General features: G+C 67.4%; 3 protein-coding genes across 3 annotated transcripts; 1 reads left to right on the top strand and 2 right to left on the bottom strand.

Annotated features, from left to right (window-relative positions):
• Positions 1–4,648: 4,648 nt before the first annotated feature.
• On the top strand, positions 4,649–11,165 carry GLI1 (GLI family zinc finger 1). The gene is made up of 11 exons (XM_032713673.1): positions 4,649–4,759; positions 4,867–4,944; positions 5,106–5,301; positions 5,488–5,641; positions 5,813–5,914; positions 6,029–6,169; positions 6,678–6,827; positions 6,989–7,153; positions 7,496–7,744; positions 8,074–8,353; positions 8,953–11,165. Exons 1-11 carry the CDS (start codon positions 4,663–4,665, stop codon positions 11,163–11,165), a joined length of 3,825 nt encoding a protein of 1,274 aa, XP_032569564.1. The 5' UTR covers positions 4,649–4,662.
• A 1,087-nt stretch (positions 11,166–12,252) lies between these two features.
• On the bottom strand, positions 12,253–15,868 carry PRPH (peripherin). Its single transcript, XM_032713391.1, has 9 exons — positions 15,525–15,868; positions 14,676–14,736; positions 14,458–14,553; positions 14,222–14,383; positions 14,001–14,126; positions 13,701–13,921; positions 13,347–13,396; positions 13,125–13,201; positions 12,253–13,041 (listed from the first exon to the last, which is right to left on the bottom strand). The coding sequence occupies exons 1-9, from the start codon at positions 15,866–15,868 to the stop codon at positions 13,000–13,002; spliced, it is 1,179 nt and encodes a 392-aa protein (XP_032569282.1). The 3' UTR covers positions 12,253–12,999.
• A 1,039-nt stretch (positions 15,869–16,907) lies between these two features.
• LOC116800094 (tubulin alpha-1C chain) lies at positions 16,908–21,515 on the bottom strand. The gene is made up of 5 exons (XM_032713672.1): positions 21,510–21,515; positions 20,306–20,313; positions 19,074–19,296; positions 18,833–18,981; positions 16,908–17,936 (listed from the first exon to the last, which is right to left on the bottom strand). The coding sequence occupies exons 2-5, from the start codon at positions 20,306–20,308 to the stop codon at positions 16,962–16,964; spliced, it is 1,350 nt and encodes a 449-aa protein (XP_032569563.1). The 5' UTR covers positions 20,309–20,313; positions 21,510–21,515; the 3' UTR covers positions 16,908–16,961.
• Between the last annotated feature and the right edge of the window lie 1,968 nt (positions 21,516–23,483).

The raw sequence follows: 23,483 nt of genomic DNA, 5'->3' as shown, positions 1-23,483 counted from the left end.
CCGAAGCTGCTTCTTCCCCGTCTCAGCTTTTCCAGGCCAGGGACCACCTTGGAACGAGCTCGGAGCCCCCACCAGTGTGGGATCATGACCCTGAGTCGTCCCCTTTCAGACCCCCTGAACCTGAAGCGATGTGCTTTGTGGGGCCGCAGATTAGCTGCCCCATGTGGAGGGGCTGGGCTGGCCCTAAAGCCCGGCCTAAGGGGGGGTCAGGGGTGGCAGGAGGGGGGGCTGCACGTTGCTTCTGCTGGAGGCAGAGTCCAGAAACGTGTGGGGTCAGGGGAAGCAGCTCTGAGCACAGATTGGGGTCCCGGGGCAGGGAAAAGGGGCTTGTTCCAGGGGGGGCATCTCCCTGCTGTGCAGCACTGGGGGGACATCCCAGCTGGGGGGAATGGGGTGACCCTGCCAGGCCCCCCTGTCCTGGCAGGGAGCTGGGACGTGTCCCCGTGATCCTGGACTGTCGCTGGCACGGGGGGGCTGGAAGGGCTCTGCCAGCCACGAGACTTGCAGCCCAGGGTCGGGGTCGGGCTTAGGGGTTAGGGTTGGGTGATCTTGGGGCTGCCAGGGGTGGCTGTGCCCATGGTGGGCTGGGGGGGTTACCCACTCCAGAGGAGACTCTGGCTCTCCTGAGGGGGTGAAAAGGGTACAAAGGGGTCTTGTGGGGTGTGTCCCCACCCTGGCCCCTGCCACACCACCACACCCTGCTCTCTGTCTACCTCTTCTCCCTACTCTGGCTCTCCCTTGCTCCTCCCTAAGCGAGGATTTGGGGTGACTGGGCCCTCCCTTGGCTGTTGGAGCTCCCCACACACACACACGTGCACATCCCACATGTATGCACATCCCACATGTATCAGACATGCCCGAGCACACGGACAGACATCCGTGAGTCCAAACACCCCAGGGCTGTCAGTGCCCACCTCTGTCTCCCTCCTTCCCACAGTCTCTCTCCCACCATTTCGGGGGGTCTCTGCTCCCACCACCCCTCGGTGTCACCAGGCTGGCATTACCCCCCAGAACAACTGCCCCGTGACCCCAAATGCCGGGGCACACACACAGGCACACAGAGAACACGTGTGCACACACACAGACACGCAGAAAACACGTGTTCACACTGCACACGCACAGACACACAGAGAACACGTGTGTTCACGCTGCACACACACAGACACACAGAGAACACATGTGCACACATGCAGACACACAGAGCACGTGTGTTCACGCTGCACACACAGACACACAGAGAACACGTGTGCACACACAGACATGCAGAGAACACGTGTGCACACACAGACACACAGAACACGTGTGTTCATGGTGCTCACACACAGACACACAGAGAACACGTGTGTTCATGGTGCTCACACACAGACACACAGAACACGTGTGCACACACAGAGACACACAGAGAACACTTGTGTTCATGGTGCTCACACACAGATACACAGAACACGTGTGTTCATGGTGCTCACACACAGACACACAGAACACGTGTGTTCACGCAGGCACTGACAGCAGCACGGCTGCCCCACGCACGCAGCCCCCCCGGGCCCCCCCGGCCCCCCACGCCGGGGGCTGTGCCGGCGGGTGATGGATTGTGCCACACACAGCTCCGGGACCGCGGGGGCTAATCCAGCCCTGACATCACATTCCTCCACAGTGGGGCTCCGGGGAGGGTTAACCCTGCCGGGGCTGGGGGCTCGGGGACCCCCCGTCACCCCCGGGGGCTGGGCTGAGGCTGGGGGGGCCCTGCTGCACCCACCCCTGCACCCACCACCGTGTGGGGGGGGAACAGGAGCGTTCCCGGCGTCTGTGGGACCGGGGTGGGGGGTCTGCAGCGTCACGGGGAGCTGGGGTGGGTGGTCTGCCCCATCCCGGGGTGCAGTGGGGTGCCAGGGTGGGGGTCTGCCCCATCCCGGGGTGCAGTGGGGTGCCAGGGTGGGGGTCTGCCCCGTCACGGGGTGGGAGGTTGCAGCCGCCCGCTCCTCCTCCCCCGGTGTCCTCCGTGCCCGTTCCTGCCTCTCCCTCCTTCCCACCATCCCTGCTCCATCACCCGGCAGCGCTGAGGTCTCTCTGCTCCCACCACCCATCACTTTTGGGGTCTCTGCTCCCACCACCCATCACTTTTGGGGTCTCTGCTCCCACCACCCATCACTTTTGGGGTCTCTCTGCTCCCACCACCCATCACTTTTGGGGTCTCTCTGCTCCCACCACCCCTCGCTGTCACCGTCCCGGCCTTGTCCTGCGCCACGAGCTCCCTCCATCCCCTTTCCCTCCCTGCCTTCTCCTCCTCCGTCTCCTTCCCTTTTCCCCCCCAACCCCGTTCCCCAGTGTCCTCAGGAAACTGGAGCCAGATGACAGATTTTAGATGTGTTTGCAGGAAATAAAAGGCGAGGAGCTGGGGGGGGAGGGGGGCGGCCAGCCCTGACCCCCCTCCCGCGCCGCGTTTCGGCGTCTGGAGCCAGCCCTGCTCCGAGAGCTCCCGCCGCTGGCTGCGCTCCTGGTTTTCTTGGCAGAGAGGAGCAGGAATGTGTTTCAGTTTGAGTTTCTTGGCAGGAGGAGAGCGAGGGAAGATTCCCCTCATCCCGCCTGCGCCTGGCTCTCAAATTTATGCCCAAAGGCTGCGACTTGGGTGGGCCGTGGCGGTGTGCGGCCGGCGGGGGAGGCGAGCGCGGCGGTGGGCGAGACGCCGGATGGTTCCCATTGCTTCCCGTTGCTTCCCATTGGCTCCCGGCGTTCCCGGCCCCATCCAGCCCCCTCGGCTCGGGGCTTCGGGGAGCCCCTGCGGACCCCATGAGCTGGGGGGAGCGTCCCGGGGCCGGGAGCGGTGGGGTTTGGGTGGGTTTGGTGCTGTGCAGCCCCCCCGGTGTCCTGTGCCAGTGCTCGGTGGGGGGATGTGGGGGACTGGGGGGTCGTGGCGCTGCGTCGTGCCCACCTGACACCCTCCTGGCACCCGCCTCTGCTCACCAAACCTCTCCCTGCCTGCACCCAGCGGTGCCTCGGCTCAGTGAGACCCTCACCCATCGCTGCACCTCGGTGGGTGCGGGGGACCAGAGCCCCCCAAACCTGCCCCCGGGTGGCACAGGAGGTGCTGGAGGGGGCACAGGGGGAGCACAGCCCCGGGCAGGGAGGTGGTGTGGAAACTGGGGGTGCTGAGGTGCTACACGTCCGTGTGTTCCCCATGTGAGGTGACACGCTGTGCACACGTGTGTGCTTCGTGTGCTCCGTGTGCCCAGCCCTGGAAGTGCCCTCCAAGGCCAGCTTGGTCTGTGGAGTTGGGGGGTGGGTGCAACCCCCCCTCCCTCTGTGCCCACCGTTGGCCTGGCAGGGTGAGGGGTCAGGCAGGAGCCTCCCCTGGGGCTAATCCCCAAACTTTCCTGTGAGGCCCAGGGTCCAGTGGGCAGGTGAGACCCCCCCTCCTCTGCCCCCTGGTTCCTCCTCATCTCCCTTTCCCCTTTCCCTCCCCAGTTCCACCACCGTCCCGGGCAGCCCCCTCCCCTCTGCCTGCCCCGCTGCCCCCCCCTCCATTCTTCCTGCCTGACACTCTCACAAAGCCCCGAGACGAGCTTTCAAAGGGGCAACTCATGCGGAAGAATCGCTGCCCCCCTCGCCCCCCCCCGCTCCAAACGCGACCCAGCACTTTTCCCAGCGGGGTGAGGGGCTCCCACTCCCCCAGACCCCTTGTTTGGGGCGATTCCCTCCGTCTCAGAGGGGGAGGCTGAGGGGGCAGGAGCTCTTGTCCCCAGTACCACCCACATCTGCCCCGTCCTGCACTGGCTTCTCCTGCCCCTCTGTCCTTCGTGTCAGCCCTCGGGGGTCTCGGGGTGGGACGGGGACCGGGGTGGGGTGGTGGAGGGATGTGGGGCAGGACATGGCCATGAGGAGTGGATGAGGGACAGGCTGGTGGCTGTGGGTGGGGATGGGGTTGGGGTTGGGGGGCAGGACGGTGACCTGGGCGTGGGGATGGATCGGGGGCAGGACGGTGGCCCTGGGTGGGGGTGGGACCGGGCTCAGGGCAGGGCCTCAGGGATCCGCGGTGGGCTGGGCTGAGCCCCTGGGCAGGGGCACGGTGTGTGGGTGGGACCAGGGCAGGGTGGGGACCCGCGGGCAGGGCGGGGACCCACGGGCAAGGCAGGGCTGGGTGGGGACCTGTGGAGGATCCGTGGGGAGAGAGGAGCGGGGAGCCAGCTCCTGTCCTTGGCCCGGGAATGGTTCCAGCTGTGCCTCGTTTTCCCATTTCGTAGAATCCCAGGATGGTTTGGGTTGGAAGAAACCGTCAGGCCCATCCAGTCCCACCCCCTGCCCTGGGCAGGGACACCTTCCACCAGCCCGGGCTGCTCCAAGCCCCGTCCAACCTGGACACTCCCAGGGATGGGGCAGCCACAGCTCCTCTGGGCACCCTGTGCCAGGGCCTGCCCACCCTCCCAGGGAGGGATTTCTCCCCGACAGCCCCAAATCTCCCCTATTTTAGTTTGAACCACCCCGGGGGGGTGGGGGGGGTCTCCGCTCCCGGGGGGGGGGGGGGGGGGGGGGTCCCGCGTCCTGCAGCGCCCCCTGGCGGCCAAACCCACTCCACCTCTCTCCCCCCCCCCGTCCCTCCCCGCAGCCCCCCGGGCCCCGCCGCCGCCCCGATGCGCCCCTGAGACCTCCCCCGGGCCCCGCCGAGACATGTTCGACCCCGCCGGACCCCCGGCCGCCGGCTACAGCGAGCACTGCTGCCTGCGCCCCCCCCACGGACCAGCCCCCGCCGCCCCGGGACCACCAGGTGGGTCATGCGGGGGGTCCCAGGCTCTGGCTTCACCCCCCCCCGGGATCAGGGGTGCTCCGGGGGTCCCTCTGTCCCATCCAGCTCATCTGTCCTCCCTCCTCCAGGCCTCGATTTCCCCGTGTGCCACCAGCCCGGGCACCGCGGGTATGGGCTGGCACCAGGGGCCGAACACCCCGGTGATGGTGAGTCTCCGGTTTTGGGGGGGGCCGTGGGGGTTCCACGGGGGCTCGGCATCTCTTTTATCCTAAATCCAAAGCGAACTGGGGCGCTCAGGTGTGTTTCCTTGGTGGGGGGTGTGCTCGGCCCCGTGCTGAGGGCGGTGCCCCCCGCTCTGCCCTCCCAGGCTCCCGGTTCTCCACGCCCCGCGGCGCGGGGAAGCTGGGGAAGAAGCGGGCGCTGTCCATCTCCCCCCTGTCCGACTCCAGCATCGACCTGCAGACCGTGATCCGAACCTCTCCCAACTCCCTCGTCGCCTTCATCAACTCCCGCTGCGCCTCCGCCGGCGGCTCCTACGGGCACCTCTCCATCAGCACCATCAGGTGGGCACCTGCCCTCAGCCCCCCGCGGGTGGGAGCCCGGCCCGGAGCCTGAGCGCCCCTTCCCACCTCGGGGAGTGCCTGGAGAGCCGGGGGCTGGGTGGGGTGGTGGGCGAGGGGTGTTTGCTCACGGAGACCTCAGTCCTGTCCCCCGACGGTGTCACCCGCTCGTCCCTTTGCTCTCCACAGCCCGTCCCTGGGGTACCAGAGCCCACCCGGGCAGCAGAAGGGCCAAGGTCACCTGTACACGCCCCCCCCTCCCTGCAGCTCCCACGAGCCCCTGCCCACGCGCCCGGGGCTCCTGCACCACCCCCCTGCTCGTGGGGCCCTCAAACACTGCCAGGTGAGGAGGGGGATCCCTGTGAGCTGGGGATCCGTGGGAGGTGGGATCCGTGTCAGCCCTGGGCATCTGTGTCATTGGTGCATCCATGGGGGGATGTATCCCTGCACCCCCCAAACCATGTTCCGGAGGAATCTCGGTGCTGACTCCTCCCTGCTCTCCTCGTCCCAGCAGCAGCTGAAGCTGGAGTGGAGCCTGAGCAGCCCCCTGACTGCCAAATTCCCAGAGGAGAGATCCGAGGGCGACATCTCCAGCCCGGCGTCCACGGGCACCCAGGTACATCCCAGGCTGGGGGACCCCCCCCCACACACACATCCCCAGGGCTCCACAGTCCCATCACTGCTCCCGTGGGTGCTCACCTGGAGAACTCACCTGGCCATGCTCCCCCAGGACCCCCTGCTGGGCATGCTGGATGTTCGGGAAGAGCTGGAGAAGGAGGACGGGAAGGCCGAGTGCGAGGCCGTGTACGAGACCAACTGTTACTGGGACGGCTGTGCCAAGGAGTTCGACACGCAGGAGCAGCTGGTGCACGTGAGTCGGGGGCTGCCGGGGTGCCCCCTCCCCAAAATCTGCCCTCGGGCTGCCCCGTGTGACGCCCCCCTGGATCAGCCCACGATTCCTGCTCCCAGTTCCCACCACCTGCCCGGGGGACTCACCGTGATGCTGGAAGTTGCTCCCTGGGCAGGGAGGGATGTGCATCCTCCTCCTCAGCCACTTCCAGACTCCCTCCTTTGCTCCAACTCTCCCTCCCCAAAATCTCCTATATCCCCCGACCACCCTTAAGCCACTGTGACCCCTCTGTCTGCTCCTGGCCCTGCCAAAGTAGCCCCCAAACATCCCCTGTGTCCTCTGTCTCCTCCAAACACCACCTGACCTGTCTTCCCCAAACTCAGGTGTCTCCACCCGCTATCCCAGTCCCTTTATGTCCCTTCCTGCCACCCCAATCCCTCTACATCCCTTTCTCCCACGACGTTCCTGTATCTCCCTGTCCCTTGTCCCCCTCCCCGGTGCCACCAGTGACTCCCCTCTCCCTCCTCAGCACATCAACAACGAGCACATCCACGGGGAGAAGAAGGAGTTCGTGTGCCACTGGGCAGCCTGTTCCCGGGAGCAGAGGCCCTTCAAGGCTCAGTACATGCTGGTGGTGCACATGCGGCGTCACACGGGCGAGAAACCTCACAAGTGCACGGTGAGATGCCCAAAATCCCTCAGAAACCCTTGGTGAGCCGGGAAAACAGGGGGTGAGAGGGTGGAATAGGAGTGGGTCCGTGTGTGGCAGGCGGGATGTGTGGCCGGGGCGGACGTGCCGTGGGTGGGATGGAGGTGATGTGTCCCACTGCCCTCCTGCAGTTCGAGGGCTGTAACAAGGCCTATTCCCGCCTGGAGAACCTCAAGACTCACCTGCGCTCGCACACGGGGGAGAAACCCTACGTGTGTGAGCACGAGGGCTGCAACAAGGCCTTTTCCAACGCCTCCGACCGCGCCAAGCACCAGAACCGCACCCACTCCAACGAGGTACGGCCCCACCTCGGGCTCCTCTGCGTCGGTCCCGTCCTCCAACGACTCCCCACACCCCTCCTTTTCAACCCTGTGCGCCCCAACTCCCTCTTTGCCTGCTCTAAATGCCCCCTTGGTCCCCGGCATTCCCACCGGGATCCCTTTATCCCGCTCCTGGGGAGCCTCCCTGAGCTCTCCCCCGGCACCCACCGTGCCCCCTCCGAGGGCACTCACCCGAGGGGACTCACCCGAGGGGACTCACCCTCTTCGATCCAGAGGGGAGGGGAGGGGGTTTTGCTTTAGGGGAGGGGGCTCTGGTTGGAGCTGACCCCGTCCCCGCTCCGGGCTGTTCCCGGGCAGAAGCCGTACGTGTGCAAGATTCCGGGCTGCACCAAGCGCTACACGGACCCCAGCTCCCTGCGGAAACACGTGAAGACCGTGCACGGCCCCGACGCCCACGTCACCAAGAAGCACCGGGGGGACGTGGGGCCGGGCCGGGCGCTGCCCACCCCCAGCGCCCCCCTGGACATGAAGCAGGAGAAGGACACGAACGGCCCCGGAGAGGCGCGGAAGGACGACGGGAAACTCCTGGTGCCCGACCTGGCCTTGGTGAGGAGGAGGGGGGGGGTGTGGTGGTGCAAGAGGAAACAGCCTCAAGTTGTGCCGGGGGAGATTTAAGTTGGATGTCAGGGAAAATTTCTTTGTGGGAAGGGTTGCCAGGCGTTGGAAGGGGCTGCCCACGGGAGTGGTGGAGTGCCCATCCCTGAAAGTGTGTGGATGTGGCACCTGGGGATGTGATTAGTGGTGGACGTGGCAGCGTTGGGTTAATGGTTTGACTCGGTGGTCTCAGAGGCTTTTCCAACCTCAATGATTCCCTGATTCCGAGCGTAGTGGACACCTGACCCCCTCTCCCTCGCTCCCTGCTCTGCTCCCCCCAGAAGCCGCAGCCCAGCCCAGGCGGGCAGTCGTCCTGCAGCAGTGACCACTCGCCCCTGGGCAGCACCACCAACAACGACAGCGGCGTGGAGATGGCAGGGAACGCCGGTGGCAGCTACGAGGACCTGTCCACGCTGGAGGACGTGGTGCCCGGGGAGCCCATGGGCACCTCGGGGCTCATGGCCCTCCACAAGCTGGAGAACCTTCGCATCGACAAACTGAAGCAGCTGAGGAAACCTGCGGCTTCCAAGGGCCTGAACCTGCCACCCATCCCTGGAGCCGGTGAGCCCGGGGTGCCCTCCCACTGGGATGGGGGAGCCATCCCATGGGAACTGTGTGGAGGGCTCTGGTGGGCAGCCAGAGCTTTCCAAGCGTTCCTGTTATTAGTGGTGGACCCCAAAGTCTGGACTGTGCTCTGGGGAGACCTTAGAGCCCCTTCTGGTGCCTAAAGGGGCTCCAGGAGAGCTGGAAAAGGACTTTGGATGAGAGCCTGGAGCACCAGGACAAGGGGGAGTGGCTTCCCACTGCCAGAGGGGAGGGTGAGATGGGATATTGGGGACAAGTTCCTCCCTGTGAGGGTGGTGAGACCCTGGCACAGGTTGCCCAGAGAAGCTGTGGCTGCCCCATCCCCAGGAGTGTTCAAGGTCTGGTTGGAACAACCTGGTCTAGTGGAAGGTGTCCCTGCCCATGACAGGAGGTGGAACTGGATGGTCTTTAGGATCCCTCCCAACCCAACCCATTCCAGAATTCAACGATCTTTCCAACCTAAACGAGCTTCTGCCCCTCTGTGTTGCCTCCACTGGAACCTTCTCCCCGTCCTCGCAGGGTCTGACCAGGGAACAGCCACATCCCTCGTGGTGACTCCTCCTTCTCTCCCCCAGGCCTGCCCGGGGAGGTGCCCGGGCTCCCGGTGCCCCCCCCGGCCTCTCACCGGCGCATCGCGGAGCTGTCGGCGGCGGAGCTGGGGCTGGTGGCCCTGGGCGAGCGCCGGAGCAGCGGCACCAGCACCGTCAGCTCGGCCTACACCGTGAGCCGCCGCTCGTCCCTGGTGTCCCCGTACCCGCCGTGCCCGGCCGAGGGGGCGGCGATGCCCGGCGGGACGTGCCCGGCCGACGGCTACGACCCCACGGCCTCTCCCGACGAGTCGCGGCGCTCCAGCGGCGCCAGCCTGTGCGGGGCCCTGCCGGGGGTGGGCAACCTCACCCCTGCCCAGCGCTACCGCCTCAAGGCCAAATACGCCGCGGCCACGGGCGGGCCCCCCCCGACCCCTCTGCCCGGCGTGGAGCGGGCGGCCCCGGGCGGCCCCGGCGCTGTGCCCGCGGGATACCCCGCGCCCGCCGGGCCCTGCTGCGTGCCCAACGGGCTGCCGCGAAGGCACAGCTCCAACGACCACCCCGGCTACCCGGGCGCCGTGCCCCCTCGCCTGGTGCCCCGGCACGGCGTCCGGCGGGCGAGCGACCCCGCCCGGGCCGTGGCCAAGCCTCCGGCCGTGCCCAGGGTGCAGCGGTTCAAGAGCGTGGGGAACGTGAGCGTGCCAGGCGCGGGCAGGACGGCGCTGCAGCCCCTGGGCGGCTCCGAGGTCAACCTGCAGCGCCACGGCTTCTCCCCCCGGCCCCCCAGCATCACCGAGAACGTCTTCCTGGAGAGCGTGGGGGGCCCCGGCCCCGAGCCCGGCCTGCTGGACATGGATCAGTACCTGAGCTATCCCGAGGAAAGCTTCCCGTGCCCGGGCGTGGAGCTCCAGGGTGGCATCTACGGCGCTCAGCGGACCATGGGGGGCACGCACGGGGGCGTGGAGGAGGGGCTGCTGCAGCCCGAGTTCTCCCTCCCGCAGTGCCAGATGAACCAGCACTTCCCCAGTTTGCCAGCTGGGAACGGGGCCGTGCCAGTGCCTTGGGAAGGACCCGCCCCGGGCACACTGGACATGAGCTCTGGGCAAAGCGTCGGCACTGCCGCCACCATGTCCGGGCCACACTGTCCCCATCAGAGCACCGAGTACCCCCACGCCGGTTCCTGTGGGCAGCATCCCAAGCTGGCGAGCTCGTGCCAGGACGGCGGATTTCCCGGGGGGCACCGACCTTACCGGCTCCAGATCAAATCCGAGCAGCGATACCCGGCGCCCGCCCCAGCACTCGCTCCCTGCCCCGGTGCCAAACTGGCCGGGCCCCCGCCGCCCCCCCCGGCCTTTGGCCACGCCATGGACGTGGGGCCGGGCGGGTACCCTCCCGCGGGACCGGCGCCGGGCGGGTACATGGGCATCGCCAGCCCGGGCGCCCGCAGAGCCCAGACCCCCACCCTGCAGACCAAAGAAGTGATGGTCCGGAGCTACGTGGAGGCCCAGCAGGCGCTGATGTGGGGGGAGCAGCCCCCCTCCAAGGGAGGGGCAGCTGGCACGGGGCTGGGCGGCGAGCCCGGGCAGTGCCAGGCCATGCCGGCACCGCCGTACCTCAGCCCCAGGTACTGCGGGTACCAACCCAAACCCGATCACCTGCAGGGCCTGGCGGAGCCCCAGCACCTCCTGAGCCCCCCGTGCTTCAACCCCGAGATGGTCCCACACCCTCCAGGTGGCCCGAAGCCGCCGGGTCACCCGCCCGGCCTGAGTTACAGCCTGGCACAGCCGGGGCCCGGCTACGACGGGGTGGACACCAACTCCCGGCACCTGCTGCGCTTACCCCCCGCCCGCCCCGTGCCCGAGGGGCCTGGGAACCCCCCGGGGTACTACCCAGGCCAGAGCACCCACGGGCAGGCGGGCAAAGGCGGGCACAAGCTGCTGGGCCACGTGGCAGCGAGCTGTGGGGGTCCCGGGCACTACGGCGGGGGCTCGGAGGGACTCAAAGGCACCTCCTGTTACTACCTGGACTCGGGGGAGCAGGTGTCCAACAGCCTCGACTCCCTGGACCTGGAGAACACGCACCTTGACTTCGCTGCCATCGTGGAGGATGAGGAGCCCCCCCCGGCGCTGCCCGGCCCCCCCAGCCCGGCCGGGGGGCTCCTGCTGCCCTCGCCCGGGGGTGCCAACATGGCAGTGGGGGACATGAGCTCCATGCTGAGCACGTTGGCAGGGGAGAGCCACTTCCTCAACTCCCTGTCCTGAAACCAGGGGTACCTGCCCTCAGGTGGCACCTCCGTGACCTGGGGGGGGGGGGGCCCAACCCGTTGGGGCAGAGCCCTGAATCCTTCTCACACACAGGTTCGTGCCCTGGGGGGGAACGGGGAACACCCCTGAACCCCCCCCCCTTCTCCAGGCTCTGAGTGCCACCCTCGCTCAGGGGGGACATTGCTGGGTCCCAGACACGGCCCCAGCCCTCCAGGTCACCTCTGGTGTGGGGAACTGGTTTTACTGGGCCCTTATTCCAGTGCCTGGGAGCGTGTCCCACCTGCCCCCCCCCCCTCTCCCAGCCTTAATGCCAAAGCCAAAGAGCCCCCCCTGGGGGGGCAGGCCCCATCCCAGTGTTCCCACTGCCCCCCACCCCAAATCCCAGTCTGTCCGGACTGCAAGCCCCCCCCTCCTGCTCTGGGGGGGGGCAGATCCCCAGGGATGGGGCGGGGGGTGTCTGTACATAGTGTTCATAATGTCTGTCTGTCTGGGGGGTCCCCCCAAACCTCCCCAGTGCCCCCCCAATTAAACCCTTTCTCAGGGGACTGTGACCGTGTCCTTTGTCACCCCCGGCTCGGGGGGGTTGGATGGGACCCTCAGACCCCCCCTTGGTCCCCTGGGACCGATGCCCACTGGCAGCAGCTCCTCCACCTTCTGGCTCATGGATCCAGAGCATCTGGGGGGTGCTCTGGGCTGTTCCTGGAGCCCAGAACGAGCAAAATCGGTTAAAAAGTGATTTGTGCTTCAAATAATTGCAAATGGCCCAAAATACCGCAATTGATTATGCCAAAGTGGGTTAAAACAATTAAATTACGCAAAATTAGCCGGAGACGGAATAATTAGTGATGCAAAATCTGCTTAAAACAATGCAATTAATGATGCAAAAAATGGCCTGAAATAAGGGAATTTAGTATAATTTGCTTAAAGTGACAATAATGTGAAAAATACTTAAAATAATGCCATTTTCTTAAAATAACGGAATTTATGATGCAGGAATTGCTTGAAGTGCATTCATGCAAAATGTCGTTAAAATAATGCAATTAAGTGTGCAAAAAAATTTTTTAAATAACACAGCCTTGCATGATTTGGTTAAAACGATGTAATTAATGATGCAAAAAATTGCTTAAGGTGCAATTTTGCGTAATTTCCCTGTAACGATCCAACCAATGATGCAAAACCGCTTTAAAATGACGCCGAGTTTGCCCGAGGCAGCAAAACCGAGCGAATTTCGCGTCGCAACGACGCGATTTTCGCACGATTCCGTTTAAAACACGACGCAGTGGAAACGATTCGAAAAAGGAAAAAGAAAGAAAAAAACAGACCGCTTAAAAATAACGCGATTATGGAAATCGGGGCACGCCCCAGAAGCCTCGTCAGGCCGTAAATTAACCCGGTAATTAACGCGCAATTAAAGCGGGGACGCGGCGGAGGGCGCCCCCTGGCGGTCCCGGGGCGGGGTGGCCGGAGGGGACAGCGCGGGGTGGCACCGGAGGGGACAGCGCGGGGTGGCACCGGACCCGCCAGCCCCGGGGACAGCCCGTGCCGCCTCCGGTGGCGGGAGGGGAGCCGGGACCCCCCCGGGGAACGCTCGCTGTGAAAACACAGGCGGGCTGTGCTGGGGAGAACAATAAATAGCGATAAATAGAGGGGGGGGACAAGGCACGGGATGGGGGGGACACAAGGCACAGGGACACACCGCGGCTTCGCCCCACGGTGCCGGCAGCGGGAATTAGGGGTGGGGGGCTCCCGGCCCCCCCCCGCTCTGCTCCGTGCCCCGCACAGGACGCGGGGGGGGGTCCGGCAGAGCAGCCACCGCGGCGGGTCCCCTCCGTCACTTCCCCGCTCGCTCCTTGTGCGACTCCGTCACCACCTGCTGCGGGAGGAGAATTTGGGGGTCAGCCCCACGTCAGGGTCGCCCCCCCCAAGGTCAGGACCCTCCCCCCCCCAAGGCCTCACCTGCCCGTCCCGGGTCTCGATGGTTTTGATGAGCACCGTCCTTCGTGCCGGGATCTCCACGGGCTGGGGCTCCAGCACTGGGCACAGAGGGGCCATCAGCCCACTCTGCCCCCCCCCGGGCACCCTGAGCAGGGGCACAGGGACCCACCCACATCCCTGTAGGGTCTCTCCCCCCAAGGAGAGACCCCAGACCTAGTGAGGGACCCCCGGCTCACCCCTCACCTGAGCTTCTCATGCTGAAGGAGGTGGTTGGGTGCATGGGGATGGTGATCCTGGGGGAAGAGAGAGTGAGAGGGGGGTCTGGGGCTCCTGGGCATTGCCAGTGACCCCAACCCTTCCACGCACTCGAGTCCATGACCTTCATCCCAGCTCAGCTGGGGGCTGTGCCCATGGGCTGCCAGGCTGGTACCGGGAGCAGAGCCGGAGGCAGCTCCCCCACCACCACACCAGCCCCTGGCCTTGCTTTTATCTCAGCAGCAAGAAGCTCCCATGGGAACCTCTCGTTTTCCTGTGGGAACAGGGCCTGGAGCTGCCTCCTCCCAAGAAAACCCCACAACAAGCCGGGCCCCCCCTGACCTGCTCTCCTCGCCCTCCAGCAGCTTGCGGTACGTGGCGATCTCGATGTCCAGGGCCATCTTGACGTTGAGCAGGTCCTGGTACTCGCGCAGGTGCCTCGCCATCTCCTCCTTCATGTGCTGGATCTCCTGCTCCAGCCGCCCCACCGCGTCCTGGTAGTTCCCGATCTCCTCCCCGAACTCGTCCTCCATCTCCCGCATCTGCCGCTGCAGCGCCTCGTTCTGGGGGGGGGGGGAGAGAAGGGGCTGCATAGGGCTGGGGTGGGGGGCACCCCCCAGGCAACCCCCCCCCGGCTCTCACCATGCCCTTCAGCCCGTCCACCTCGCAGGTCAGGCTCTGGATGTGCCGCCGGGACTCGTTCATCTCCTGCTTGGCCAGGCGCAGGGCCTCGTGGTTGCGGTTGGCTGCGTCCGAGAGGTCGGCGAACTGCGAGGGCCGGGCGAGTCGGGGCTCTGGGGCTCCTCAACTCCCCCCTTCCCCGGCCCCTCCCCCGCCCCCCCCCCCCCCCAGCCCCCGGGTACCTTCGACTTGTACCACTCCTCGGCCTCCTGCAGGTTCTTGACGGCGATGCTCTCGTACTGGGTGCGGATCTCTCGCAGCGCAGCCGTCAGCTCGGGTTTGCAAACCTCCACCTCCGCCGGCCCCGCCGGGCTCGGGGCGCTCACCTCCAGGTCCCGCAGCTCCTGCGCGGCCACGTGGCCGTCACGTCGTGGCACACGGACCCGACCTGCTTCCCCCACCCCACCCCGGGCCCCACCTCCTCGTGCAGCTTCTTGAGGAAGCCGATCTCGTCCATGAGCAGCTCGACCCTGCGCTCCAGCTCCAGGCGGGACAGCGTGGCGTGGTCCAAGTCCTGGGGGAGAGGCTGGGATGAGCTGCAGGGCAGCATGGAGGGGATGGGAACCCCCTCCATCTTCCCCCCTTCCTGGGGTGGTGGAGGATGGAGATTGGCACTGCCCCCCCCAGCCCCCTCACCTTGCGGAACAGCACCAGGGTCTTCTCTGCATCCTCGCGCTTCTGTGTCTCATCTTCCAGCCTGGGGACAGCAGGGGTGAGAGGGAGGTGGGAGACAGGGTGCAGACCCCTCCTCTCATGCCTCCTATTGGAGGCTCCCCCCACTGGAGGCCCACGGGAATGGATTGTCCCCCAGGGCTCACACAGGTCCACTCGCAGTGCCCCCACCCTGCCCCTCCCAGTGCCCCCACCCTGCCCCTCCCAGTGCCCCGTCCTTCCGCAGAGCCCGGATCTCCCAGTACCTCCCAGTGTTCCCTGTGCATCCCTGGTGCCTTCTCCAGCATCTGCTGAATGCATCCCCAGTCCCCTTCCCAGTACACCGGGGGCACCCCCCAGTCCCCACCCTGGCATCCCCGGGGCTCATCCATCCCCATCCCGGTGCATCCTCTGGTCCCAGCACATCCCTCATCCCGGTGCATTCCCCAGTCCCCACCCTGGTGCAGCTCTCATCCCATCACATCCCTCATTCCATGACATCCCTCATCCCAGCTCATCCCCCGATCCCTCTCTGGCACATTCCCCAGTCCCCATCCCAAGCATCCCTCATCCCGACTCATCCCCGGTCCCCATCCCGGCACAACCCTCATCCCGGCACATCCCTCATCCCAGCGCATCCCCGGGTCCCTCTCTGGCACATTTCCCGCTACATCCCTCATCCCGACTCATCCCCGCTCCACATCCCGGCACATCCCTCATCCCAGCGCATCCCCGGTCCACATCCCGGCGCATCCCTCATCCCGGTGCATCCCTCATCCCAGCGCATCCCCGGTCCCCATCCCGCTGCCTCCCCCGGCCCCGCCGCCCGCCCACCGCTGCCGCAGGGCCACCAGGTCGGTGGCGAGCCCGTCCCGCTCGGCCTGGAGCCGGTCCCGGTCGCGGCCGAGGCGCTCCAGCCGCTCCCGCAGCCCCCGCAGCTCCCCCTGCACCAGCCCGGTGCGGGGCCCGGTGGCGGCGGCGGCGCGGCCCAGGGCGGCGCGGAGGGTCCCGTTCTGCCGCTCCAGCGCCCGCACCCGCTCCAGGAAAGCGGCGAAACGATCGTTCAGCGCCGCCAGTTCCTCCCGCTCCGCGCCCCGCGCCGCCGCCGCCGCCGCCAACCGCCCCGGGGCCACGGTGAGGGGCGGCGACGCCCGGGGGTCGCGGTCGCGGCGGCTCATGGTGCCACCGGGAGGGCGGCGGCCGCCGGTACCGGCTGTTTATAGCGGACAGCGGCTCCGCCCCGCTGGGGGCACCCGGGGGTACGGAGGAGAGGGGAGGGGTCTCCCGGTCGGGGGGAGGACCGGGGGCTGCGGATGTCCCCTCCCGGGGGCGGGGAGAGCGGCTGCGGGACGGGGGGCTGAAGGCGTTCCCCTTCGCAGGGGCCCGGAGACCCCCCGGGGGTGCGGGGAGGGGGGGCTGGTGGGTCCCGTCTCGAGGGTGCAGCATCAGGTGTGGGGGGAGAGGGGCCGGGGGTGCTCGGGAGAGGGAGCCCGTGGGGTCCCCCCAGGCAGCAGGAGCAGCCCCCCCAGCTGGAAAGCAGGGAGGGGCGGGGGGGCTGCAGGGCTCGGGCAGAGCCCCCATCCCAGCTGGGTCCCGGCCTGCCCGGGGTGCTCAGCACGCACGGAGGGGGGGCCGGTCCCTCCCCGCTGTGCCGGGGCAGCCGTGACTCGGCTCTGCGGGAGCCGCCATGTGCGGGCAGCGCCGGACAACGGGCTCGGCCCCCCCTGACCCCCCCCCTTTCCGGGCAGCGAGGGCGGCACTTACGAGAAGGAGTCAGTGCCCTGTCCAGGGGCTGTAGGGGGGGGTCCCTCCCGCCCAGGACCCCCCTCCCAGCTCTGCAGAGCCCCGCACTGAGAGTGGCTCCGTGCCAGGAGCAGCCCGGCACCACGTCCAGCCCAGCCTGTCTGCACCAGGGCTGGGTCCTACCCACGCACAGGGGGCTACCAGGGGCATCCCCCCCACTTGGCATCCCCCAGGGACAGCAGAATGGGGAGGGGGACATCAAGACTGCGTGGCAAACAGCCCAGCAGGGCTCACAGCAGCCAGCTCACAGCACAGGACCCAGCCACACACAACTCCCCAGCGTCCCCCAGCACAGCCCCTGTGCCAGCTGGCAGCACAGCCAGGCAGCCGGCCCAGCCAGGGCCCCCCTCCCCTGGGACGTCCCCCCAGGTCACCACAAGGCAGATTGTCCCGGCACAAAGAACGAGGCAGGAGTGGAAAGAGCCATTTTAATGAACAGCACCACAGTGAAACACAAGAGACAAGGCACTAGTATTCCGCCCCCTCGTCATCACCCTCCATGCTGTCAGCCCCCACCTCCTCGTAATCCTTCTCCAGGGCAGCCATATCCTCCCGGGCCTCCGAGAACTCCCCCTCCTCCATGCCCTCCCCCACGTACCAGTGCACGAACGCCCGCTTGGCGTACATCAGGTCAAACTTGTGGTCCAGGCGGGCCCAGGCCTCGGCGATGGCCGTGGTGTTGCTCAGCATGCACACGGCCCTCTGCACCTTGGCCAGGTCCCCCCCGGGCACCACCGTGGGCGGCTGGTAGTTGATGCCCACCTTGAAGCCGGTGGGGCACCAGTCCACGAACTGGATGGTGCGCTTGGTCTTGATGGTGGCGATGGCGGCGTTGACGTCCTTGGGCACCACGTCCCCGCGGTACAGCAGGCAGCACGCCATGTACTTGCCGTGCCGGGGGTCGCACTTCACCATCTGGTTGGCCGGCTCGAAGCAGGCGTTGGTGATCTCGGCCACCGACAGCTGCTCGTGATAAGCCTTCTCGGCGGAGATGACGGGGGCGTAGGTGGCCAGCGGGAAGTGGATGCGGGGGTACGGCACCAGGTTGGTCTGGAACTCCGTCAGGTCGACGTTCAGGGCCCCGTCGAAGCGCAGCGAGGCCGTGATGGAGGACACGATCTGGCTGATGAGGCGGTTGAGGTTGGTGTAGGTGGGCCTCTCGATGTCCAGGTTGCGGCGGCAGATGTCATAGATGGCCTCGTTGTCCACCATGAAGGCGCAGTCGGAGTGCTCCAGGGTGGTGTGGGTGGTGAGGATGGAGTTGTAGGGCTCCACCACGGCCGTGGAGACCTGCGGGGCCGGGTAGATGGAGAACTCCAGCTTGGACTTCTTGCCATAGTCGACAGAGAGCCGCTCCATGAGCAGGGAGGTGAAGCCGGAGCCGGTGCCGCCCCCGAAGCTGTGGAACACCAGGAAGCCCTGCAGCCCTGTGCACTGGTCAGCCTGGAAGAATGGAAGAGGAAAACAAGACCAAACCATCAGTAATTCTGAATTGAAGCTGCTACCCAGTTGCTCAGGATGGCAAAGAATCACCCCAGGATCTCAGGCCCCTGGGGCACCTGCAACAGTGCCCCAGCTCTGCTTCCAGCTACAGGCCCTTGGAGAAAGGGGTCCCTTCCCACAGGGACTGGGGGATACTCCGGAGAGACAAGGTGTGGGGACATGTTTATTCTGGGCAGCAGACGTTGCTCCTTCCTCTCTGTGGCCTCACGAGGATATTTTGGGGAGGTCCGAGCAGCAGGGCAGGAGCCACCAGGATGGAGGACAGGGTGGCCGTGACCTCACCTGTTGGACACTACTCATGATGAATCCTCCAGCTCATGGGAGACACCCCAGTGAGGTCCAGAAGGGCTTCAGCCCCTCTTCCTCCACAGGGTGGGTGCAGCAGGAGCCGTCATCCCACAGGAGCCCACGGGCAGCCAGCTCAGCCTTTGATGTCCCGGGAGCTCCCGGAGCGGAGCCGGCGGCGCAGCAGGTCCAGCCAGACCTGGCACCAGCCCCAGCGTGGGAACCAGAGCTTCAAAGAGCTTGGGCAGCCACACCAGTCAAACCAGTGCTGTACCAGCACCCAAACCATCTGGGCTGCCCTCCCCTTGCCCTGGGCATGGGGCTTCCCATCCTCCTCCCTTTGGTGAGGCTCAGCACCGAGCAGGGACAGGGGGACAGCCCGGACCTGCCCCCACACCCGGTGGCAGCAGGTCCATCCTGTGCCAGCTCAGCCCTCTGCTCCAAAGTGTGGATGGAGTGAGAAGGACCTACCCAGGGACACCTGGGCCTTCCTTTTGTCTCCACACCCCTGCAGGGATGGACCCGCCCCGCAGGACCCCACGGCCGCTCACCAGCTTGCGGATGCGGTCGAGGACCAGGTCGATGATCTCCTTCCCGATGGTGTAGTGCCCGCGGGCGTAGTTGTTGGCCGCATCCTCCTTGCCCGTGATCAGCTGCTCGGGGTGGAAGAGCTGCCGGTACGTCCCCGTGCGCACCTCGTCTGTGGGGAGAGCCCCGGGCCCCGTCAGCACCCAGCGCCCGCTCCCACCGCCCGCCCCTCACCCCCCGTGGCCGCCCCCCGCGCCCCCTCACCGATCACCGTGGGCTCCAGGTCCACGAAGACGGCCCGGGGCACGTGCTTGCCGGCCCCCGTCTCGCTGAAGAAGGTGTTGAAGGAGTCGTCCCCCCCGCCGATGGTCTTGTCGCTGGGCATCTGCCCGTCGGGCTGGATGCCGTGCTCCAGGCAGTACAGCTCCCAGCAGGCATTGCCGATCTGCACGCCCGCTTGGCCCACGTGGATGGAGATGCACTCGCGCTGCGGGGGCACACGGCACCGGGTCACCCCCTCCGGCCCCTCCCTGTGCCACCCCGGCACCCCCCGGGCTGGCACCGAGCTGGGAAGGGCCCGGCCCCAGGGCTGGATGGGGCCAGATCCTGCCCAGACACACCCATTGCTCTGGGTCTGGGGGTGCACCCAGTGCAGGGGGTGCTCAGCTCCGGGGGTCCCACACTGTCCCCCCCCAGGCAGCTGGTGCCATTCACCTACACCCCACCCCAGAATCAGGAGTTGGGGTTCTCCAGGGTTATTCCCAGTGCCCACCATTCCCAGTCCTCTCAGCCCACGGCTCATATGGGGACAGGGACACGTTTTTAGCTCCATCCCCGGTTCGGGGGTACCCCTAAACCCCAGGGAATGGGGAGCCCCCTTTTCCCCGCCAGCCCTTGCACAACCCTGGGCTGTCCCCGTCCCACCGCAGCCCCCCCCCTGCAACCGGCTCCACTCGGGACAGGAGCAAACTCCAGCAACTGGGAGAAGTTTTCCCGGAGCGGCCGCTCCCGGCTGTGCCCGGGCCGTGGTGAGGGGGGGCTGCCTCCCCCACCGTGGCTCCCTCCCACGCGCGATCCCGGCGGCAGGGAGGGGCCCGGCACCCCCCCGTCCCCTCGGGGCAGGCTCCTCTCCCGAGGGGGAGTTGAGGATGTGTCCGGGATCTGCGTGGGAGTCCGGGACACGCGGTACCGACCGGCGGCTGGCAGGGAGCCCGAGGGGGGGGTCGGCACAGCCCGGGGGTTGGAGCACCCAAGGCAGCGACCCCCGGCCGGGGGGGGGGGTGTCCACGGCTCCGGAGGGGCACACGGAGCACCACGATCCCCCACCTCAGGTCCTGCAAGTGCTCGGCAGCCCCACGGGGCGCCCTGAACACGCGAGGAGCCCCCGATCCCCCCTCCACGTGCTGCCCTGGACACGGGGGGATCCGACACGGGGGGATCGGACCCGGCACGTCCCCGCCCCTCAGCCCCGGGGGTCCCGCAGCCCCCCCGCTCACCATGGCCGCTCACTGCCCGAACCGTTACGCAGCCGTCGAGGAGGAAGACGGGGGTCCCCGGGAGGACCCCCCCGAGTTATACCCCGAGGGGCGGGGACAAGGGGGGCGGGGACGAGGGGGGAGGGGCAATGAGTACTTTGTCCCGCCCCCCGGCCCTGGTCACGCCCCCTCCGCCCCGCCTCGGTTCTAATTGGCAGGTTCGAATTTGGGGGGGAGCGGTGACGTCAGCGGAGTGGAATGTGGGGGACGGGGGGCGGGGCTGGACTGGGAAGGGGCGTGGTCGTGTTTGAGTGGGCGGGGCGATGGGTGGGGAAAAGGCGGGGATAGAGGGGCGTGGGATTGGGGGGCTTCCGAAAGGGGGGCGGGATGAGACTGGGGCGGGGGGTCAGAAGGGTGGGAGGACATTCGGGGCAGCGGGGCCGCGGGAGCACTGGGGTGAGGGGGTTTAGGGGGGTTTAGGGGGGCTTTAGGGGCAGGGGGGTTGGGGTATAGGGTCGGGGGGTCCGCCGGTGGTAGGAGGGGTCCCTGCACCCCCCGGCCGCGACCGCAGGCGCCGCATCTGCCCAGGGAGCGCCCGGGCCCTGCCCGGACCGGGGGCCACGGGGGTCCGGTGGTCCCTGTCCGCGTCCCTGGCTCCGTCCTGGTCCCGGAGCCGTTCCCGTGGGAAGCCCCGCGGGCTCCCGCCGCGCCGGCTCCTGCGCCCGCCGCCGCCCTGTTCCCTGCCAGCCCCGGGGCTGCTCCCCGGGGGAACCCACGCGGGGCAGTTCCTGTGGGGCAGGACGGACGGGCCGGGGGGGGCACCCCGCGCCCACCCCCGAGGGGCAGTGCCCTGTCTCGCCCTGGGATGGGATGAGGCGGGTCCGGGTTCCGTTTCAAGGGCCAGAGAAGGGTTTGGGGACAGCACGGGGACACGGGGGTGGCTCCGAGAGAATCACAGACCTACCCAGTCCCTGAGCACCCCCATGTCCCCTCACACCCTGAGCCCCCCCATGTCCCCTCACACCCTGAGCACCTCGATTGTCCCCCCATCCCTGGGCACTCCCAATGTCTCCTCACTCCCTGGGTACCCCCAGGGTGTCCCCCGATTCCCTGCACAGGGGCATCCTGGGTGCTGGCACCCGCCCAGGGCCGGGGTGGCCGCTGTCCCCGCGCCACCCACTCCTCGAGCCACCGATGCCACCGGAGCCCCCCGAGCCCCCACCACGTCGGTCCGTGGCCCTGCTGGCCTTGCTTTTGCTTTTGGGGGACCGGGCAGAGCAGGCCCACCCCCCGGCAGCGGGGTCTTTCCCACCTCACCCACTCCCCCCGCCTCCACCCTGCTCCTTTATTCCCGGTTTTGCCGCATTGCGGAGCCGCCCCACACGCGGGCGGTGCCGCAGCCCCCTCCCCACGGGCAGCGCGCCCACAGCCCCCCGCCCCCCACGGCAGGCCCCCCCGAGCCCTGTCCTGCCTCCTCCTGCCCCCCCCGGTGACCCCCCACCCCGCGCCTCAGCCTCCCTTTTTTTGTGGCTCCCGCAGAGCCCGGAGGGAGCAGGAGGGGCTGCAGGGGGGGGCACGGGGCACCCAGGCTGTGGGGACACCGGTGACCCCCCCCTGCTCCCTCCCAGGGGGATGGGGTCACCTGCTACCCCCAGCACCGGGGTTGGGGGGTCCCTCGCCCTGCCCTTCGTGGAGGGGGCACAGGCAGGGGTGGTGTCACCACCTCCGTGGGCACCTCCCTGTCCCTCCATCCCCTCAGTCCTACCCTGAGCCAGCCGGGGGGGGCGATGGGGCCCCCTCAACGTGCCAGGGCCTCATCCAGCCCCCCGGAGCAGAGCAGCCCCCCCCCCCGAGCTGCCCTGTTTCTCCATCTGAATGAACCTGTCACATCGATGGTGGCAGAAGACGGACAGACAGACAGACAGACAGACAGAGCCAAGCTCTGCGGGAAAACAGGCTAAAAATAGCAGCAGCCGGTGTCTGGGATGTCACCCCTGAGCCACGACACCCCTGATGGAAGCTGGGACCCCCCAGTCCCTGAGGACAGCGTGTCCTGGTCGTGGGGTTCGAGGTCACCAGTTTGGGACCCTCAGGAAGGGCCTGAACTGGGGGAGGCTGGGAATCTCGGCTGTGCCACGGGCAGGAGTCCAGCAGCTGGGAAATCAGCCCAAACGTGAGGAGATGCTGGCTCTGGGAGCCCTGGGGGGGCAGCCATGGGGGCTCTGTGCAGACAGGGGGGGCCCCGATGTGACCAAGGGCCTGCCCTGCCTGTTGGTGATGGAGGGGGTGAGTATGGGGGGGGGAGGGGGATGAACAGAAACCGTCTCCAGGAGCTGCCGCGTTGCTACCAACAGTCAACAGAGCACGGGAGGATGGGAAGGACCTGGGGGAGGAGGGAGGGGGGCCGGGAGCTGGGCCAGACCCCTCCACACCAGCACACGTTGGGCTGGATATCGGGGGTGTCCCCCACGTCAGGGTGCAGTGGGGTGGGCACTGGGGGCCCCCCCGGGGTTCATGTGCCCCCCTCAGCACAGCAGAGGGATCAGGCACTGGGGGGGGACGGGGGGTGGTGCCCCCCCATCACAACCAGGCCAGGCAGTGGTGGGACCCCAGCCCCGTGTCCCGGCACACCCCAATGCCAGGCCCCAGGATGGATGCTGGGGAAGGGGGAGGTGAGGGGGGGGTCCCAGCCTGTCTCCTAGCAACCAGTCTCCTGGCAACCCCACCGGTTGCCTGGCAGCGCTTGCTGTGGGGCCGTGTGGCCTTCCCTACCCAAGGAGATGGGAGGGGGCTAGGGGGCACCAGTGGGACTCCAGCACCCTGCACCCCAAATCACCCAGGGGGGCTGAGTCACTCACTGCCCCGTGTGGCACCCCCTGCCCACAGCCTGGGGGGTGGGATGTGTGGGGACCCTCCTTAGCTTGGACAGGGGTCCCCGAGGTGGGGGCTGCTGTGAGCCCCCAAAACCTCCAGCCTTGGGGTCACTTGGGACACCCTGGGTGTGCCCTGCCAGGCCCCACACCGGTGCTGAGAGCCCGGGGGATGAAGGTAGGAGGCTTTTCCCACACAGGAGCGGATCCACAGTGGGGTCAGGGCTGGGGGATGAGCTGCTTCTGGGCAAAGGTCCCCCAAAACACCCGTTTGCCTTGGGGACCAGCCCGGGGAAAGACAAATCTCTCAGTTTTCCTCCGCTTGGAGC

Source organism: Chiroxiphia lanceolata, chromosome 30 (assembly GCF_009829145.1).
Source record: "Chiroxiphia lanceolata isolate bChiLan1 chromosome 30, bChiLan1.pri, whole genome shotgun sequence".
In the NCBI taxonomy this organism is placed as follows: Eukaryota; Metazoa; Chordata; class Aves; order Passeriformes; family Pipridae; genus Chiroxiphia; species Chiroxiphia lanceolata.
This window is presented reverse-complemented; position numbering and strand designations above follow the sequence as displayed.

What these genes read in the sequence shown, in the direction of transcription:
- GLI1 (XM_032713673.1), top strand. Translation starts at nt 4,663, where the DNA reads ATGTTCGACCCCGCCGGACCCCCGGCCGCCGGCTACAGCGAGCACTGC. An exon ending in GGGCCCTCAAACACTGCCAG is followed by an intron (nt 5,642 to 5,812) that starts GTGAGGAGGGGG and finishes TCGTCCCAGCAG; the next exon opens with CAGCTGAAGCTGGAGTGGAG. An exon ending in GCCACCCATCCCTGGAGCCG is followed by an intron (nt 8,354 to 8,952) that starts GTGAGCCCGGGG and finishes TCTCTCCCCCAG; the next exon opens with GCCTGCCCGGGGAGGTGCCC.
- PRPH (XM_032713391.1), bottom strand. Translation starts at nt 15,868, where the DNA reads ATGAGCCGCCGCGACCGCGACCCCCGGGCGTCGCCGCCCCTCACCGTG. An exon ending in AGGAGTGGTACAAGTCGAAG is followed by an intron (nt 14,127 to 14,221) that starts GTACCCGGGGGC and finishes CGGCCCTCGCAG; the next exon opens with TTCGCCGACCTCTCGGACGC. An exon ending in CTTCAGCATGAGAAGCTCAG is followed by an intron (nt 13,202 to 13,346) that starts GTGAGGGGTGAG and finishes CTCTGTGCCCAG; the next exon opens with TGCTGGAGCCCCAGCCCGTG.
- LOC116800094 (XM_032713672.1), bottom strand. An exon ending in CCTGGAGCCCACGGTGATCG is followed by an intron (nt 18,982 to 19,073) that starts GTGAGGGGGCGC and finishes CTCTCCCCACAG; the next exon opens with ACGAGGTGCGCACGGGGACG. An exon ending in TCGACCGCATCCGCAAGCTG is followed by an intron (nt 17,937 to 18,832) that starts GTGAGCGGCCGT and finishes CCATTCTTCCAG; the next exon opens with GCTGACCAGTGCACAGGGCT.